The 21,385-nt window shown below is 39.7% G+C and overlaps 1 protein-coding gene across 1 annotated transcript in view; it reads left to right on the forward strand.

Annotated features, from left to right (window-relative positions):
• Positions 1-412: 412 nt before the first annotated feature.
• The window catches only part of LVRN (laeverin), an 87,040-nt gene continuing 66,067 nt past the window's right edge, over positions 413-21,385 (forward strand). The window contains exon 1 of the mRNA XM_065874518.1: positions 413-1,107. Coding sequence (XP_065730590.1) covers positions 413-1,107 — 695 coding nt within the window. The remainder of the gene's footprint in view (positions 1,108-21,385) is intronic.

A 21,385-nucleotide genomic window follows, 5' to 3' on the forward strand; every position in this document is an offset into this window, starting at 1 on the left:
CGCACCGGGTCACGCCCAACAGATCCCGTGAATCCAAATACCCGCCCCCCCGTCGGAGGTGCCCAAATTCGAGTTTGGTCCTACCGTCCCCTCCCTGCGCCTACTCTGGAAGCTCCTCTGCGAGGTCTTTCCCTTCAGACCCAAAGGGGCGCGCGCTCAGTTGCTCCAGGTCCGCCTCTTCCCCAGGCCCTGGCGGGGGCGGGGGTGGGTAGGCAGGGACCTGGATCTGATTAGCTGGGAGGGGAAGCCGAGGTCCCAACAGCTCTCTCCTGTCTCCCAGGCTCCTCGAGGAGGAGGGAGGGACGGTACAGGAGAGGAGGGGCGGGGGTCCCATCACTGAGCACCCAGGCCGGGGGTCTGAGCCGCCGCCGCCGCCGGGCTCTCACTTCACCCCCAGCCCCGGGCTGCGGCCATGGGACCCCATTCCAGCTCCGGCTTCTACGTGAGCCGCGTGGTAGCCCTGCTGCTGGCCGGGCTGGCTGCCGTGCTCCTGCTGGCGCTGGCCGTACTCGCCGCCCTGTACGGCCACTGCGCGCGCGTCCCGCCGTCGGAGCTTTACGACCGCGGGGGCCCGCACGCCGCGCCCTCCCCGCCAGGCAGGCAGGAGCCGGCGCGGACCCCGAAGCCCGGCCCCACTCTGGAGACGGAGGTGGCGCCCACCCCGCGCAACTGGCGACCCCCGGGACCCTGGGACCAGCTGCGCCTGCCGCCCTGGCTCGTGCCGCTGCACTATGAGCTGGAGCTGTGGCCCCGTCTGAGGCCAGAAGAGCTCTCGGTGCCGGCGTTGCGCTTCACTGGCCGCGTGAACATCACCGTGCGCTGCATCGCGGCCACGGCGCGGCTGCTGCTTCACAGCCTCTTCCTGGACTGTGAAAGCGCCGAGGTGCGGGGACCACTGTCCCCGGACGCCGGAGACGCCACCGTGGGCCGCGTGCTGGTGGACGAGGTGTGGTTCGCGTTGGACATGCAGTACATGGTGCTAGAGCTCGGCGAAGCCCTGCAGCCCGGTAGCCGCTATGAGCTGCAGCTCAGCTTCTCTGGCCCGGTGTACCAGGACACCAGGGAGGGACTGTTCCTCAATCTCTACACGGACCAGGGTGAGCGCAGGTAAGGGCAGGCCGGCCCTGGCCTCCTCGGCCCCCGCCCCGCATTCCCCGCGCGCAGACTGCGGGTTCAGGTGCTTAGGTGCGCGTCTCCTGCCCTTCGCAAAGAAACCCACCCCATCCTTCGCGACGTTTTCTTTTAGAGTCAGAGGGTGAGCGCCTCCTTCCTCCCTTTCCCTCTTCCTTTGGCCAGGTTTCAGCCCCATCCCTGCCCATTCCAGTTCGTTTCTATCGTTGCCCCTTTTAAGGTCGCTGCTGCCCCAAAAGTTTATTTTCCTCTTCAGAGAACCCCTTTGTCCTCTAACCCAGAATTTACTTAGGGCAACGAGCAAACCCCTCGCTACTCAAAGTTTGGTCAAAAACTTTGAGTTGCTGGTCCGCGGTACCAACGTAACATCTGGGAGGTTGTTAGAAATGCAGACTCTTAAGCCCCACCCTCGACCAAGGGGATCCGAATATGCGTTTACCGGAGCTCCTCGGGCGATTCACCCGCGTTAGAGTTGGATAAGCACGGGGCTAGAGCACCGTTGCCGCTCTGCGGTTCCTCCCCAGCGCCTCTCTGCGCTTTTCCTGCTCTCTTTTGCCTGGGCGCTCCGTAAGTGCTGCTCTTGCAACAAATAGACCCACGTCGCGGCTGTTAGTTTCCATAGTTTTTTTCTTTTTGCTAAGGTTCTCCAAAACTTCAGAATCCCCTTTCATTTCAGCCCTTCCATCCCCTGCCCGGGCCCCGCGTGTCGTTTTGCGGGTGAGCAGCGTCATCCCCTCCCCTCCCCGCTCTTTGACCGGCTATGTGCCAGAGTTTCGGGATTCAAAAAAAAAAAAAAAGTAAAAGCGATGACAAGGGACCTCCCCTCTGAGTCTGCAGGCTCACATAGTGTACATGTGTTCTCTTTACACTCGTTTGCTATAGTGTCTCCCACGCGGAATGTTTCCAGCCCAAGAATTGCCTCTTTCCACGCTCTGGGACCACATTACTGACCCCCGGCGAGCGCGAGGGAAATGGTCTTTTTTTTTTTTTCTTTTTTCAAACTGGTGAGCTCCTGCTTCGCTCATGCAGTGGTGGAGCCTTTGCGGTTTACACAACTGCATGTACTTTGCCCTTTATTATTAGAGAAAATGTTCTCAGATGTTCTCTGAGGGAAAGAAACCCACTAAATTACCCCCTAACTCTTCTCCTGCACTATTTTCAAAACTTCAGGGGTTTAAAGTAAGTTTAATAAGCTGGCGTAAGTGGAAGCGTAATCTGTAACTTTTGTTTTTAAGGACAGTATGCTTGATTTTTCTCTCAAAAATGCATCAATACCTGAGAAACAGTTTTGAAAAGTTTCTCATGAGTATAATGTGTTACTGGACTTATGGGCTCTGGAAACCTTTTGAAATAACTGTGTATTGTTAAGGTACAGGATTTTTCAGAGGGGGAGAAAAGGATGCTTTTTCGCACAGCTACCTGACAGTGTTTTCTGCCTTCAGTTAGCAAATCTTCATCTCTTCACCATCTCTTCCTTCTTCCTGTCTTAATGGGTCTTTGGCCTGGACAAACTGCCCTAGCAAACACGGGAAATGAAAGTCCCTTTCCATTTTTCTATTGTGCTGCCAACTCTAGTAGTAACTAGAAACCATATTTTGAGAGCTTTCAAATTCAAATAAGCAGAAAATTTAATAAAGTCCTACAGATGTTCATAGACCTAGGTGGAGCTCCAGAACTGGGGCATCTTGAGAGGAGCTGTCGCCTGGAAGTTGTTCTTCTGAGTCTCTGCTTCTGAAACCAGGAAGAAGAGAAACCTGCAGCTGAGCTTGAAGCCAAGGTCACAAAGAACCTGAACAAAATGATGACTTGTGATGAGGCAGATTTTGGAAGCCCAGCAGGCTTGAGTTTGAGCTGTGTCACTTGAGCCAGTCTCTTCACCTCTCTGAGTTTGTTGCCTCATTCATGGAATAGACATAATAAGTGTCAGCCTTTAGAATGTTGTGAGAATGAAGTGGGAAAGGGGGCACCGTGACTGGCATATAATCTGTGCGGTGATGGCTACTATCATTAGCTTGGGGTAAAATTATCCTGTTATCTAAACGTGGAAGCTGTCACGTTCCTGGTAGATACGATTCTAAGAAGATTTCTATATGCAGAGAAATTGCCCAATGTTTTCACATTTTTCATGGGGTGTCTGTAATTCCAGCTGCAGTGGTTGGAACATATTTACTTCTGTTCTTTGATGGTCTCTAATCACAGTCCAGACAGGCTAATGTTTTAAAATAATTTTACTCAACTCTAACGGAAGAGAGAAAGAAGGTCAATCCAGAAAATACAAAGAGCATCACTATTTGACACTTCTAAGGTTTAGGTTACTATTTGCTAGCTTCAGAGGTTGCTGGGGATGCTTTCTACCTGTGCTCAGCCTTTCTCTACCTGACAGGTGACTTCACATTTCTGCCATATAGGAGCCATCTACTGGATACCTTGGACATGTGCATCTTCCATGTGTGGAAAGTTGAGAGCAAGATCCAAATGTTAATGTCCCTCTAAGCAGTATTTCCCAAACTTCATTCACTGGCATATGACTATTTTCAGATTTTGCCATATTCAGTATCTGTGGCCATATTATTTGCTAAAAAAGTTACTTGATTTAAACAAAAATGTTAAGTAGATTTATTGAAAAGCAACTCTATACCATTATTATAGACGGAAAACCATTTGAAATTTATAGAAAGGAATGGCACAGACTAATACAACGAAAACAAAACATTGTTAATAAGTTCTAGCTATCATTATTGTCTGCTGAAAGATCTGAAGGCTTTGAATCTGAAGGTTGCTCTCTCTTTCTTAAAAAAGGGAAATTAGAATTACATGTTCAAGATAAATAACACCAAAGCAATGCTTTCTCTTGACCTAATCAGCATGATTCATAAAACTGAAAGGACTGACTTTATCGTGTGTGAGTCTGATCTATGTAATAGTCTGTCTGAGGGCTACCAAAAATCCCTCTCCATCTATACTTTGGAAAATCCTGCATTAGAGTAGTGGTTCACACTTTAATGTGCATCAGAAACACTAAAGGAGCTTATTAAACATGTAGATTCCAGGGGCACACCCTCAGAAATTCCAGATCAGTACACCGATATTCATAGCAACACTATTCACAATAGCTACAAGGTGGAAGCAACCCAAATGTCCACTGATGGATGAAGGGAAGACACAAAATGTGGTCTATACATACAATGGAATATTATTCAGCCTTAAAAAGGAAGGAAATTCTGACATATGCTACTACACAGATGAATCTCGGGGACATTATATAAGGGACCTAAAGTAGTCAAATTTATAGGGACATAAAGTAGAATTGTGGTTGCTAGGGGCTGGGGGAGTGAAGAGTTTTTTTGGCTGTATTGGGTCTTTATTGCTGTGTGCGGGCTTTAGTTGCGACGAGCAGGGGCAACTCTTCGTTGCAGTGTGTGGCCTTCTCATTGTGCTGGCTTCTCTTGTTGTGGAACATGAGCTCTAGGCGCACAGGCTTCAGTAGTTGTGACACATGGGCTCAGTAGTTGTGGCTCACAGGCTCTAGAGTGCAGGCTCAGTAGTTGTGGCACATGGACTTAGTTGCTCCGTGGCATGTGGGATCCTCCCGGACCAGGGATCAAACCCATATCCCCCACATTGGCAGGTGGATTCTCAACCACTGCACCACCAGGGAAGTCCTGAGTGGGGAGTTTTTGTTTAATGAGTACAGAGTTTTAGTTTTGCAAGATAAAAAGAGTTCTGGAGACTGGTTGTACAACAATGTGAATGTACTTAACACCACTCAACGTTATACTTAAAAATGGTTAAGGTGATGAATTTTATGTTTTGTGTATTGGGTTGGTCAAAATTTTCGTTCATGTTTTTCCATAAGATGTTATGGAAAAACCCAAAGGAACTCTTTGGCCAACCCAATATTTTCCACAATTTAAAAAATTTTAAAAGCAAAAACTTTCCAGAGCAGTGAGTTTTGAGTGGGGTTTGGAAATTTACATATTTTAACAATTGCTGCGATAAACATCTTTTCGTGCTTATTTGCCATCTGTATGTATATCACTTCAATGAAATGTCTCTTCATGTCTTTTTTCCATTTTCTAATTGAATTGTTTTTTTATTTTATATTTATTTATTTGGCTGCATTGGGTCTTCATTGCTGTGAGCAGTCTTTCTCTAGTTGCGGCGAGAGGGGACTACTCTTCGTTGAGGTGCCTCAGGCTTCTCGTTGCGGTGGCTTCTCTTGCAGAGCATGCATGGGCTCTAGGCGTGCAAGCTTCAGTAGCTGTGGCATGTGGGCTTCAGTAGTTGTGGCTTGCGGGCTCTAGAGTGCAGGCTCAATAGTTGTGGCTCACGGGCTTAGTTGCTCTGCGGCATGTGGGATCTTCCCAGACCAGGGCTCAAACCGGTGTCCCCTGCATTGGCAGGCAGATTCTTAACCACTCTGCCACCAGGGAAGCCCGCTGAATGTTTTTTTACAGTGGCGTCCTGGGATTTTTTAAATATAATCTACATCTGAGTCCATTGTGAAATATGTGGCTTACAAATATCATTCTGCCTGTCTGTAACTTGTCTTTTAATCTTCTTAATAAGGTTTTCAGAGAGCAAAAGTTTTAATATTAAAGAAGTCTGGGGGCTTCCCTGGTGGCGCAGTGGTTGAGAGTCCGCCTGCCGATGCAGGGGACACGGGTTCGGGCCCCGGTCCGGGAAGATCCCACATGCCGCAGAGCGGCTTGGCCCATGAGCCATGGCCGCTGAGCCTTGCGCGTCCGGAGCCTGTGCTCTGCAACAGGAGAGGCCACAACAGTAAGAGGCCTGCGTACCGCAAAAAAAAAAAAGAAGTCCGATTTATCGGTATTTTTTATAGAACATACCTTTGGTGTAATGTCTAAGAATTCTTTTTTTAAAGACTTTGTTGGGTTTTTTTTGGAGACGTTTTAGGTTTACAACAAAATTTAGGGGGAAGTAGAGAGATTCCTCATATATCCCCTGCCTCCACACATGCATAGCCTTCCCCATTATCAATATCACTCACTAGAATGGCACTTTTTTTTTAAACTAAGGATGAATCTGTATCGGCACATCATAATCACCCCAAATTCATAGTTTACCTTAGGGTTTACTTTTGGTGGTGTATGTTCTATCTGTTTGGACAAATATATACTGACTTATAGCGATCATTATAATACCATACAGAGTATTTTCACTGCTCTAAAAATCCTTTGCTATCTGCCTATTCATCTTCCCACCCACCCACTCTGCCCAGCAACCACTGATCTTTTTATTGTCTGCATAGTTTTGCCTTTTCCATATGTCGTATAGTTGGAATCATACAGTATATCACCTTTTCAGCGTGGCTTCTTTCACTTAGCAATATGCATTTAAGGTTCCTCCATGTCTTTTCATGTTGCAATAGCTCATTTCTTTTTAGTGCTGAATAATATTCTATTGTCTGGATGTACCACAGTTTATTTATCTAGTCACCTACAGAAGGACATCTTTTCTGCTTCCAAGTTTTGACAGTTATGAAAAAAGCTGTTACAGACTCTGTGCACAGGTTTTTGTGTAGACATACATTTTCAACTACTTTAGGTAAATACCAAGAAACATAATTGCTGGATCATATGGTAAGCTTATGTTTAGTTTTGTAAGATACTGCCAAACTGTCTTCCAGAGTGGATATACCATTTTGTATTCCCATCAGGAATGAATGAGGGTTCCTTTTGCTCCATATTCTTGTCAGCATTTGATGTTGTCAGTGTTCTGGATTTAGGCCTATATTCTAATAAGTATCTCATTGTTTTAATTTGCATTTCCCTGATGACATACGATGTGAAGTATCCTCTCATATGCTTTTCTGTATAATTTCTTTGGTGAGGTATCTGCTGAAGTCTTTGGCCCATTTTTTAATTGAGTTGTTTGTTTTCTTTTTTTTAATTTTATTTTATTCAAGTGTAGTTGATTTACAATGTTATTAATTTCTGCTGTACAGCAAAGTGATTCAGTTAACATACATAGAATGGAGTTATTTGTTTTCTTTTGTTTTAAGATTTATTTATTTAATTTATTTTTGGCTGCATCAGGTCTTAGTTGCAGCATGCGGGCTCTTTGTTGAGGTGCATGGGCTTCTCTCTAGTTGTGGCATGAGGGTTTTCTCTTCTCTAGTTGTGGCGCACAGGCTCCAGAGTGCATGGGCTCTGTAGTTTGTGGCACACAGGCTTTAGCTGAGGCACGCAAGCTCAGTAGTTGTGGCATGCAGGCTTAGTTGCCCCTCGGCATGTGGGATATTAGTTGCCTGACCAGGGATTGAACCCACGTCCCCTGCATTGTGAGGCGGATTCTTTACCACTGGACTACCAGGGAAATCCATGTTTGTTTTCTTATTGTTGAATTTTAAGAGTTCTTTGTATATTTTGGATAACAGTCCTTTATCAGATGTGTCTTTTGCAAATATATTCTGCCAGTCTATGGCTTGTCCTCTTATTCTCTTTATATCGTCTTTGACAGAACAGAATTTTTAATTTTAGTGAAATCCAGCTTATCAATTATTTCTTTTATTGATCATGTCTTTGGTGTATTATCTTAAAAGACATCACCATACCCAAGATAATTTAGGTTTTCTCCTATGTTATCTTCTAGGAGTTTTATAATTTTACATTTTACATTTAGATCTATGATCCATTATGAGTTAATTTTTATGAAGGGTGTAGGTCTGGGTCTAGATTCAGTTTTTTTTTGCATGTGGGTGTCCAGTAAGAGATTTTCTTTACTCCATGGTATTGCCTTTGCTTCTTTGTCAAAGATTAGTTGACTATATTTTTATGGGTCTATTTCTTGGCTCTCTATTTTATTCCCTTGATCTGTCTATTCTTTTGCCAATACCACACTGTCTTGATTATTTCAGCTTTATAGTAAGTCTCGAAGTCAGGTAGTGTAAATCTTCCAGCTTTGTTCTTCTCCTTCGATACTGTGTTAGGTATTCTGGTTTTTTTGCCTCTCACTATAAACCTTAGAATCATTTTGTCCAAATCCATAAACTTAACTTGCTAGGATTTTAAATGAGATTGCACTGAATCAATGGATCAAGTTGGGAAGAACTGATACGCTGATAATATTGAGTCTTCAGATCCATGAATATGGAATAACTCTCCACTTATTTAGTTCTTTTTAAAATTTCATTCATCAGAGTTTTCTATTTTTCCTTATCTAAATTTTGTACATATTTTGTTAGATTTATACCTAAGTATTTCATTTTTAGGGACACTAATGTAAATGGCATTATGTTTTTAATTTCAAATCCATTTGTTCACTGTTGGTATATACGAAATAAATTGACTTTTGTATATTAACCTTATATCCTGAAAATTTGCTATAATTGCTTATTAGTTCCAGGAGGTTTTTGTCAATTCTTTTTGATTTTGTAGAAAACACAGATGATCATCTTATCTGTGAATAAGAGTGTTTTATTTCTTCCTTCCCAATGAATATATCTTTTATTTCCTTTTCTTGACTTACTGCATTTGGAAGGACTTCCAGTACAATGTTGAAAAGGAGTGGCAAGAGGGGACATCCTTGCCTTGTCCCTGATCTTAGTGGAAAGCTTCAAATTCTCACCATTTAGTATGATGTTAGCTGTAGATTTTCTTGTAGATGGCCTTTATTAAGATTAGGCAGTCCCCCTCTATTCTTACTTTACTGAGAATTTTAATTGTAAATGGGTGCTGGATCTTGGCAAATGCTTTCTTTGCATCTATTAATGGGTGATCATGTGATTTTTCTTATCTAGTCTGTTGATGTGATGGATAACATTAATTGATTTTTGAATGTTGAACTAGTCTTGCATACCTGGGATAAATTCCACTTGGTCGGGATATGTAATTCTTTTTATGCGTTGTTGGATTTGATTTACTAATATTTTGTTGAGGATTTTTGCGTCTCTGTTCAGGAGAGCTATTGGCCTGTAGTTTTCTTTTCTTATAATGTTTTGTTCTGGTTTTGGTGTTAGGGTAATGCTGGCCTCATAGAATGAGTTAGGAAGTATTCCCTTTGCTTCTATCCTGTGAAAGTGATTGTAGAGAATTGGTATTCCTTAAATGTTGGGTAGAATTTACCAGTGAACCCATCTGGGCCTGGTGATTTCTATTTTGAAAGGTTATTACTTATTGATTCAATTTCTTTAATAGATATAGGCTTTTTCAGATTGTTCCTTCTTGTGTGAGTTCTGGCAGATTATATCTTTCAAGGATTGGTCCTTTTCATTTAGAGTATCAAATTTGTGGGCATAAATTAGTTCATAGTATTCCTTATTATCTTTTGAATGTCCATGGTATCTGTAGTGCTGTTCCCTCTTTCATTTCTGATATTGGTATTGATATAATGGATTAATATATACCGTATCTGTTACTGTTTTCTATTTTTTTGCCCTTGCTCTTTTTCCCATTTTTGTCTTCCACTCTTTTTTTGCCTTTCTTTACTATGTTGAATTTTCCAGGCCATGAACACAGAATATCTGTTCATTTATTGAAACCTTTGATCTATTTCACCAGCATTTTAGCATTTTTAACATACAAATCCTATACCTGTTTTATTAGATTTATGCCTAAGTATTTAATTTTATTTGAGCAATTGTAAATAGTATTGTATTTTTAATTTTAGTTTTTATGTATCAGTTTCTACTGCAAAGAAATAGTGAGTTTTGTGTGCTTATCTTGTGTCCTAGGACTTGGTGATCTCACTTGCAAGTTCTAGGAGTTTTTGTTTTGTTTTTATAGATTCCTTGGGATTTTCTATGTAGATCATCATGTTATCTGCATACAGAGACAGTTTTATTTCTACTATTCCAATCCATATGCCATTTCTTTTCTTACCTTACTTTGCTGGCTGAAATTTCCAGCACTATGTTGGCCAAGAGTGGTAAGTGTGGACATTCTTTTTCCCTAATGTTAGGGAGAAATTTTTTAGCCTTTCACTGTTCAGTATGATTTTAGGTGGAGGTTTTTTTGTATATGTTCCTTATCAAGTTGAGGAAGTTTCCCTCTATTCACAGTATTTCTGAGTTGCTTTTTTTTTTTTTAAATCACAAATAGGTGTTGGATCTTGTCAAACACTGACATTACCTGTTACTGGATAGAACATAATGGAAAATGGAGGATACAAGAAAATTACCAAAAGAGTGCCTGAAGAAGATCTCAGAGCAAGATCCTTGTTCTTCCCTTTATGGTTAGCATGGTCTGCAACCAGTGTGGCTTCTAATTCATAGAGTAGAAATGGCTTAGGCCAATGGGCCCTGGATTGTGCATGTTTTCCTTGTGATCTATTTGAGGTCAAAGGGGATCTAGAATTTTGCACATGGGATAAGAACATTGACTAGGGAGCTAAAGAGGGGCCACCATGCCAGGGATCATAGTAAATGTGTTGCAGTGAATGCTGTGGAGTAGTTGTGCAAGGTGTGGTCCAGAGGGAGTTGCAGCCAGACTCAGAGGACTGGCCATGTGATCAAGAGCCCAGATGAGTGCCATGTTATCAGTGGGAACTGCTGAGCCTTGACTTTTGTGAAGGAATGGTTTACAAGTCATACCAGTCAAGAGAATGCAGTCACATCAATATGGCAAATCCAAGAAGTCCTCTCCTGTCAAGAGGTCTCCTCCTTCTCTGCCCTTCCCCAGTTTGGCATCTGGGTGTAGGAGAAAGCTTCTTAGTTCTCATGCCCTTAGGAAATAAAAGAGCCCTGAAAGGGAATTTGGATTTTAAATGACTATCCCCCCAAACAAGACTGTTTTAAAATCAGTAACGATGAGTAACCTGTAATTGGCAAGCTTGCGTTCTTTTCCTCTACCATCAGTGAGAATATGGGTTCCAGAGTATGAAGTTATAGGACAGATTGCTTTACACATCTGAGTTCTGGTAAGTAAATTTTGACAATTAATTCTCTTCATGTAAAATAAATGTTTCCTCCAACACTAATGACTAGAGCTTATAACATTCCAATTCATCCAAGCTTTCCAAACAATTATTACCAAGGACTCCATAAACCAGTGTACTCCAAAACTATATTTTGTACCAATTGCTTCTGACCTTTGGAAACCACTGCAGAGAATACTTATGCTAAAGGCCAGTTTCTCAGCTCATCAAGGTCTGATTAATCACCTGATAAAAGAGGTACTAGGAAAACTGAAATAAAAAACATCTTGTGTTCTTTCCTTTCCTGATAAGTACAACTCGCTCAGATGGCCCTAGACTGTACAGAATGGCTAATAGGTTGTCTTTGGCCATTTTAAAGATGTAAGGAGACCTTTTCTGAAATATCTTCCTGAGGGTAAAATTGGTTACAGCACTACTGAGAATATTAGGGGACCATGTTCCACTAGTACATCTTGCAAGATGAACTTGGCCTTCCCTGAGACCCTTGTTCATAATCACTAACCCCAATTAATAAATACACACCTTTGGGGTCTCTTTCATTAGGGTGATATTATACCATTACTAGCTATGAGAATTGTTAAATATGCCCCTCTTCATTTACTGTGTTCAAGATATATGTACGGTATAAGATGGATGTGAGAAGTATGGGATCTAACTCCATAAAAACAACTTAAAAACATGACAGTAATATCACTGTTTGCAGATGACATGATACTATACATAGAGAATCCTAAAGATGCTGCCAGAAAACTATGAGAGCTAATCAATAAATTTGATAAAGTAGCAGGATACAAAATTAACGCACAGAAATCTCTGGCATTCCTATACACTAATGATGAAAAATCTGAAAGAGAAATTAAGGAAACACTCCCATTTACCACTGCAACAAAAAGAATAAAATACCTAGGAATAAACCTACCTAAGGAGACAAAAGACCTGTATGTAGAAAACTATAAGACACTGATGAAAGAAATTGAAGACGATACAAACAGATGGAGAGGTATACCGTGTTCTTGGATTGGAAGAATCAACATTATGAAAATGGCTATACTACCTAAAGCAATCTACAGATCCAAAGCAATCCCTATCAAACTAGCAATGGCATTTTTCACACAACTGGAACAAAAAATTTCACAATTTCTATGGAAACACAAAAGACCCCAAATAGCCAAAGCAATCTTGAGAAAGAAAAACGGAGCTGGAGGAATCAGGCTCCCTGACTTCAGACTATACTACAAAGCTACAGTCATCAAGACAGTATGGTAGTGGCACAAAAACAGAAATATAGATCAATGAAACAGGATAGAAAGCCCAGAGATAAACCCATGCACATATGGTCACCTTATCTTTGATAAAGGAGACAAGAATATACAATGGAGAAAAGACAGCCTCTTCAATAAGTGGTGCTGGGAAAACTAGACAGCTACATGTAAAACAATGAAATTAGAAGACTTCCTAAAACCACACACAAAAATAAACTAAAAATGGATTAAAGACCTAAATGTAAGGCCAGACACTTTAAAACTCTTACAGGAAAACATAGGCAGAACACTCTATGACATAAATCACAGCAAGATCCTTTTTGACCCACCTCCTAGAGAAATGGAAATAAAAACAAAAATAAACAAATGGGACCTAATGAAACTTAAAAGCTTTTGCACAGCAAAGGAAACCACAAGCAAGATGAAAAGACGGCCCTCAGAATGTGAAAAAACCTTTGCAAACAAAGTAACTGACAAAGGATTAATCTCCAAAATATACAAGCTGCTCATGCAGCTCAATATCAAAAAAACAAACAACCCAATCCAAAAATGGGCAGAAGATCTAAATAGACATTTCTCCCAAGAAGATATACAGATTGCCAACAAACACATGAAAGGATGCTCAACATCACTAATCATTAGAGAAATGTAAATCAAAACTACAATGAGGTATCACCTCACACCAGTCAGAATGGCCATGATCAAAAAATCTACAAACAATAAATGCTGCAGAGGGTGTGGAGAAAAGGGAACCCTCTTGCACTGTTGGTGGGAATATAAATTGATACAGCCACTGTGGAGAACAGTATGGAGGTTCCTTAAAAAACTAAAAATAGAACTACCATATGACCCAGCAATCCCACTACATATCCCCTGAGAAAACCGTAGTTCAAAAAGAGACATGTACCACAATGTTCATTGCAGCACTATTTACAATAGCCAGGACATGGAAGCAACCTAAGTGTTCATCGACAGATGAATGGATAAAGAATATGTGGCACATATATACAATGGAATATTACTCAGCCATAAGAAGAAACAAAACTGAGTTATTTGTAGTGAGGTGGATGGACCTAGAGTCTGTCATACAGAGTGAAATAAGTCAGAAAGAGAAAAACAAATACTGTATGCTAACACGTATATATGGAATCTTAAAAAGAAAAATCGTTCTGATGAGCCTAGAGGCAGGACAGGAATAAAGACGCAGATGTAGAGAATGGACTTGAGGACCTGGGGAGGGGGGAAGGGTAAGCTGGGACGAAGTGAGAGAGTACCATTAACATATATACACTACGAAGTGTAAAATAGATAGCTAGTGGGAAGCAGCAGCATAGCACAGGGTGATCAGCTCTGTGCTTTGTGACCACCTAGAAGGGTGGGGGAGGGAGGGTGGGAGGGAGATGCAAGAGGGAGGGGATATGGGGATATATGTATACATATGGCTGATTCACTTTGTTATATAGCAGAAAATAACACACCATTGTAAATCAATTATATTCCAGTAACGTTGTTAAAGAAAAAATGACAGTACTAGAGCCACCTCTTTTTCTTATTGGCGTAAGTCGATTGAGAGGGTTTAGACTGTGTTAAAAAAACAAAATTCAACTGAGTACGTGTATTCAGTGATGCATAAATCAGGCAGCATCCCATCTAGCAAATAGAAAGGTGCTCCCAGGATCTGTACAAAATGAAAGACTTTTATAGGCAGAACGGGGCAGGACAAGGAAGTCATACTAGCAAAGACTGATTGTTCAGGGCAAGGTCACCTTTCTTTAGGGGTGACTGTGGTCTATCAGACATATAACCTCACTAGTGCTGACTAGGTAATTCCAGGTTGAGTGGTTTAAGATTCCATTCCTGGGAGAAGGGGAAACTCTAATTAAGTATCAAGTCTCAGTTTGGTGATGTGGGGCATAGTACCAATGACTTCATTTTGGGCCTGTTGTCTTGTTTTTAACAAATGAGACCTTTTAAGTTCACTGTGAAGAAAACGTCTTCCCTTTGTTTGAAAAGTTTGAAGGTCAAATCTACATTAGAAATGGCAACCCTTGCTTAACCTGCTCATAGCACTTTTGAGAGAATGTGCCCTACACAGGCCATGCTCTGTACCAGTGACCTTCTCTCCATATTCCTGTTCCAGCTTTCTTATGATTACTATTTACATGATGTATCTTTTCTTAACTTTTACTTTTAATCTATATGTGTCTTGATAATAAAAGTGAATTTCTTATTGAAACATAGTGTTAGGTCTTACAGTCTGACAATCTCTGCCCTTTAGTTGGGGTGTTTAGACTATTTACATTTGATGTAGTTATTGAGTTGATTGGATTCAAATCTACCATCTTGCTATTTCCTCTCTATTGTCTAAACTGTTTTTTATTTTATTTTTCTCTTCTTTTGGATTGAGTACTTTTTAATATTCCATTTAATATTAACTTGGCTAATTAGCTATGTCTTTTTGTGTGTGGTGAGGTGAGAAGTAGAGCAGGAGGATTGCTCTAGTGTTTACAATATGTGTCCCAACTCATCACAGACTACATTCAAATGGAACTATACCCACTTTACATATAATATATAAATCTTAGAAGAACATGTTTCTGTTTTCCCCCTCCTATCCTTTGTGCTACAGCTGCTACACATCTTACTTTTACATAGGTTATTAACCCTACCATATACTGTTATTGTTCTTCCTTTAAACAATTAATTACTTTAAGATAAATTTTTACAAGAGAAAAAATTTTTATTTACTTACATATATACCATCTCCAGGGCTCTTCATTCCTTTGTGTACATCTAAGTTTCCATGTTATATTATTTTCTTTCACCTGAAAGACTTTAACATTTCTTCAAGTTCAGGTCTACTGGTGATAAATTCTCTCAGTTTTTGTCTGTCTGAAAACTTTTATTTTTCCTTCATTTTTGAAAGATATTTTTGCTCAGTATAGAATTCTAGATTGGTGGGGTTTTGTTTTTAATTTCAGCAGTTTAAGGATGTTATTTCATTGACTTATAGCTTGAATAATTTCTGAAGAGAAGTCTAGGGATTTTAATTTTTGTTCCTCTGTATGAGATTTGCTCTTCTGTGATAATCATATGATTTTTCTTTTTTAATTTGTTACTATGGTAAATTATACTGATTGACTTTCTAATATTAAACTAAGTTTGCATTGCCATGATAAATCCCACTTGGTCTTGATGTATTATCCTTTTATATTTTGTTGCATTCAACTCACTAAAATTTTGTTTATAATTTTTGCATCTATGTTCATGAGACATATAGACTTGTGGCTTTTTGTTTTGTTTTGCTTTTTATCTTGCAATGTCTTTGTCTGGTTTTGGTATCAGAGTAACACTGGCTTCAAATAATAAATTTGGAGGTATTCCTTCTTTAATTTTCTGGAAATATTTATGTAGAATTAGTATTATTTCTTCCTTAAATGCTTGATTGAGTTTCACCAATGAAGCCACCTGGGCTTGGAGCTTCTTTGTGAGATGGTTTTTAACTACAAAATAAGCTTCCTTAATAGATATAGGACTATTCAGGTTATCTATCTCTTTATGAGTGAGCTTTGGTAGTTTAAGTCTTTCAAGGAATTTGTCCATCTAATCAAAGTTGCCAAATTTATAAGTATAAAGTTGTTCAAAATATTCCTTTCCTCTTGTTATTTTAATATCTGTAGAATCTGTAGTGATGTCACCTCTTTCTTTCCTGATATTGGTCATTTGTGTCTTCTCTCTTTGGGGAGCTGGAGCTCTGGTTCTGTTACCACTCCTGTCCCTTACTAGTTGTCTAACCAGTTGCATAAATTCCCAGGGCTTCAGCTTTTACATCTGTAAATTAAGAGAGTGGCGCTCTGTAAAGTCTCTTCCACTTCTGATAGTCAATAAGTTTGACCTGTCTGTCTAGAGATTTATCTACTTTATTAATCTTCTTGTAGAACCAGTTTTTTATTTCATACATTTCCTCTATTTTTCTGTTTTTTATTTCAATACTTCATACATTAATCTTTATTATTTCCTTTTTTTGCTTTGGGCTTCATTTCCTTTTCTTATTCTGTTTTCTTAAGGTGGGTGCAAGGTCATTGATTTAAGATCTTCTTTCTCCTCCAATATAGGCATTTAATGCTATAAATTTTCCACTAACTACTGCTTTAGTGACATGCCACAGATGATGTTATATTGCTTTTTCATTTTCATTCAGTTGAAAATACTTTCTAATTTCCCTTTTGATGTCTTCTTTGACTCGTGGGTTACTTAGAACTGTTTATTTTGTTTCCAAATATTTGTGCATTTTCTCATTTTTTTAATTGAACCCCTGATATTTTAAATTTTATGTTGCTGAATGCTGCATTTTGTTATATTGCTTTAACGAATGATGGCCTTTTTTTGAATAGGCACATAAATTACTTGGTGATCCTTTTGATCCTTGTTTGATCTCTTGAGTCTTGTGTTTAAGCACTTTTAGAGTGGATCTAAAGTCGCCTTTACTCTAGGGCTAGTTTAGTTCACTACGCAGGCATTACCCTTATGGTCTCTGTTGAAAAATCCAAATATTCTGGAGATGTCTATACTCTGGTTTGTGGAAGCTTGAACAACTCCTAGCACTATGTGAACTCTGGGAATTGTTCAGCTTTCCCCTCCCTGGTAGCTATTCTTTCCCCGACAGATTTTCTTTGCTTGACCATCTGAAGTGCAGATTACTATTTGACCAAAGACTTGAGGGGGATTCTATGCAGATTTCTGGGTGTCTTTCTCTGCATACCTACTCCTCCCTTATAGTCTACCCTGCAAATTCTAGCTATCTAGGTCTCCCTGAGCATCCATCTCTGCCTCCTCAACTTAGTGAGACAACTGAACTCTGTTTCAGTTCTCCTTCCCTGTATTGCAGTTTAGAAATCACTTCCAGATAGAAAGACAAGGTGATTGTAGAGTTCAACTTCTTTGTTTCTCTTCTCTTGGGAATCACAGTCCTGTGCGTCCTGTTATCCAATGTCTGAAATCAGTTGTTTCATATATTTCATCAGGTTTTTTAGTTGTTTTCAGCAGAAGGCTAATTCTAGCCTTTGCTGCTTCCTTATGCTGGAAATAGAAGTCTTATCATCTCTCGGTAATGCTATTAATTATGAAGTTAATCCTCAGTCATCTTCATGATATCTTACTTTAATTTTAGTATTTGTGACATTATATACTTCAAGCAGGCAGTGCATGGAAAAGACCCTGGGCTTGGGAGCTGGAGCCCTGGTTCTGGTACCATCCCTACCACTTACTAGTTATCAAATCAGTTGCATAAATTTCCTGGGTGTCAGCTTCCCCATCTGTAAACTAAGATGGTGGAACTCTCCAAGGTCTCTTCCAATTTTGAAATTCAATGAAAGAGAGAATGTATGAGAGAGCAGACAACAGAAGCAAGAAGAACTACAATCCTGCAGAATGTGGAACGAAAACCACATTCACAGAAAGATAGACAAAATGAAAAGGCAGAGGGCTATGTACCAGATGAAGAAACAAGATAAGACCACAGGGGCTTCCCTGGTGGCGCAGTGGTTGAGAGTCCGCCTGCCGATGCAGGGGACATGGGTTCGTGCCCCGGTCTGGGAGGATCCCACATGCCGCGGAGCAGCTAGACCCATGAGCCATGGCCGCTGAGCCTGTGCGTCTGGAGCCTGTGCTCCGCGACGGGAGAGGACACAACAGTGAGAGGCCTGTGTACTGCAAAAAAAAAAAAAAAAAGATAAGACCCCAGAAAAACAATTAAATGAAGTGGAGATAAGCAACCTTCCAGAAAAAGAATTCAGAGTAATGATAGTGAAGATGATCCAGGACCTTGGAAAAAGAATAGAGGCAAAGATCTAGAAGATGCAAGAAATGTTTAACAAAGACCTACAAGAATTAAAGAGCAAACACCTAGAAGAATTAAAGAACAAACAAACAGAGATGAACAATACAATAACTGAAATGAAAAATGCACTAGAAGGAATCAAAAGCAGAATAACTGAGGCAGAAGAACAGATAAGTGACCTGGAAGACAGAATGGTGGAATTCACTGCTGTGGAACAGAATAAAGAAAAAAGAATGAAAAGAAATGAAGACAGCCTAAGAGACCTCTGGGACAATATTAAACATAACAACATTCACATTATAGGGGTCCCAGAAGGAGAAGAGAGAGAGAAAAGACGCAAGAAAATATTTGAAGAGATTATAGTTGAAAACTTCCCTAACATGGGAAAGGAAACAGCCACCCAAGTCGAGGAAAGGCAGAGAGTCCCAGGCAGGATAAACCCAAGGAGAAACACAGCAAGACACATAGTAATCAAATTGACAAAAATTAAAGACAGAGAAAAATTATTAAAAGCAAAAGGGAAAAATAATGACAAATAACATACAAGGGAACTCCCATAAGGTTAACAGCTGATTTATCAGCAAAGACTTTACAAGCCAGACGGGACTGGCATGATACATTTAAAGTGATGAAAAGGAAGAACTTTCAATCAAGATTACTCTACCTACCAAGGATCTCATTCAGACTTGATGGAGAAATCAAAAGCTTTACAGACAAGCAAAAGCTAAGAGAATTCAGCACCAGCAAAACAGCTGTACAACAAATGCTAATGGAACTTCTCTAAGTGGGAAACACAAGAGAAGAAAAGGACCTAGAGAAACAAACCCAAAACAATTAAGAAAATGGTAATAGGAACATACATATCAATAATTACCTTAAATGTGAATGGATTACATGCTCCAACCAAAAGACGTAGACTGGCTGAATGGATACACAAACAAGACCCACATATATGGTGTCTACAAAAGAGCCACTTCAGACCTAGGGACACATACAGACCGAAAGCGAGGGGATGGAAAAAGATATTCCATGCAAATAGAAATCAAAACAAAGCTGGAGTAGCAATTCTCATATCAGATAAAATAGACTTTAAAGTAAAGGCTATTACAAGAGATAAAGAAGGACACTACATAATGATCAAGGGATCAATCCAAGAAGAAGATATAACAATTATAAATATATATGCACCCAACATAGGAGCACCTTAATACATAAGGCAAATGCTAACAGCTGTAAAGGAGGAAATTGACAGTAACACAATAATAGCGGGGAACTTTAACACCTCACTTATGCCAATGGACAGATCATCCAGACAGAAAATAAATAAGGAAACACGAGCTTTAAATAACACAATAGACCAGATGGATTTAATTGACATTTGTAGGACATTCCATCCGAAAACAGCAGATTACACTTTCTTCTCAAGTGCACACAGAACATTCTCCAGGATAGATCATATCTTGGGTCACAAATCAAGCCTCAGTAAATTTAAGAAAATTGAAATCATATCAAGCATCTTTTCAGACCACAACGCTATGAGATTATAAATCAATTACAGGGAAAAAATGTAAAAAACACAAACATGTGGAGGCTAAACAATATGTTACTAAATAACCGAGAGATCATTAAAGAAATCAAAGAGGAAATAAAAAAATACCTAGAGACAAATGATAATGAAAACACGATGACCCAAAACCTATGGGATGCAGCAAAAGCAGTTCTAAGAGGGAAGTTTATAGCAATACAATCCTACCTCAAGAAACAAGAAAAATCTCAAATAAAAAAATCTAACTTTACACCTAAACGAACTAGAGAAAGAGGAACAAACAAAACCCAAAGTTAGTAGAAGGAAAGAAATAATAAAGATCAGAGCAGAAATAAATGAAATGGAAACAAAACAATAGCAAAGATCAATAAAACTAAATGCTTGTTCTTTGAGAAGATAAACAAAATTGATAAACCATTAGCCAGACTCATCAAGAAAAAGAGGGAGAGGACTCAAATCAATAGAATTAGAAATGAAAAAGGAAAAGTTACAACGGACACTGCAGAAATACGATGCACCAAAAGAGACTACTACAAGAAACTCTATGCCAATAAAATGGACAACCTGGAAGAAATGGACAAATTCTTAGAAAGGTATAACCTTCCAAGACTGAACCAGGAAGAAATAGAAAATATGAACAGACCAATCACAAGTAATGAAATTGAAACTGTGATTAAAAATCGTCCAACAAACAAAAGCCCAGGACCAGATGGCTTCACAGGTGAATTCTATGAAACATTTAGAGAAGAGCTAACACCCATCCTTCTCAAACTCTTCCAAAAAATTTCAGAGGAAGGAACACTCCCAAACTCATTCTATGAGGCCACCATCACCCTGATACCAAAACCAGACAAAGATACTACAAAAAAAGAAAATTACAGACCAATATCACTGATGAATATAGATGCAAAAATCCTCAAGGAAATACTAGCAAACAGAATCCAACAACACATTAAAAGGATCATACACCATGATCAAGTGGGATTTATCCTAGGGATGCAAGGATTCTTCAATATACACAAATCAGTTGATGTAATATACCATATTAACAAATTGAAGAATAAAAACCATATGATCATCTCAATAGATGCAGAAAAAGCTTTTGACAAAATTCAACACCCATTTATGGTAAAAACCCTTCAGAAAGTGGGCATAGAGGGAACCTACCTCAACATAATAAAGGCCATATATGAAAAATCCACTGCAAACATCATTCTCAATGGTGAAAAACTGAAAGCATTTTCTCTCAGATCAGGAACAAGACAAGGGTATCCACTCTAGTCACTCTTATTCCACATAGTTATGGAAGTCCTAGCCATAGCAATCAGAGAAGAGAAAGAAATAAAAGGAATCCAAATTGGGAAAGAAGAAGTAAAACTGACACTGTTTGCTGATGACATGATACTATATAGAGAGAATCCTAAAGTAGCCACCAGAAAACTACTAGAACTTATCAATGAATTTGGTAAAGTTGCAGGATACAGAATTAATGCACAGAAATCTCTTGCATTCCTATACACTAACAGTGAAGGATCCGAAAGAGAAATTAAGGAAACAATCCCATTCACCATTGCAACAAAAAGAGTAAAATACCTAGGAATAAACCTACCTAAGGAGGTAAAAGACCTGTACTCAGAAAACTATAAGACACTGATGAAAGAAATCAACGATGATACAAACAGATGGAGAGATATACCATGTTCTTGAATT

This window comes from Phocoena phocoena, chromosome 3 (assembly GCF_963924675.1).
Source record: "Phocoena phocoena chromosome 3, mPhoPho1.1, whole genome shotgun sequence".
Taxonomy (NCBI): domain Eukaryota; kingdom Metazoa; phylum Chordata; class Mammalia; order Artiodactyla; family Phocoenidae; genus Phocoena; species Phocoena phocoena.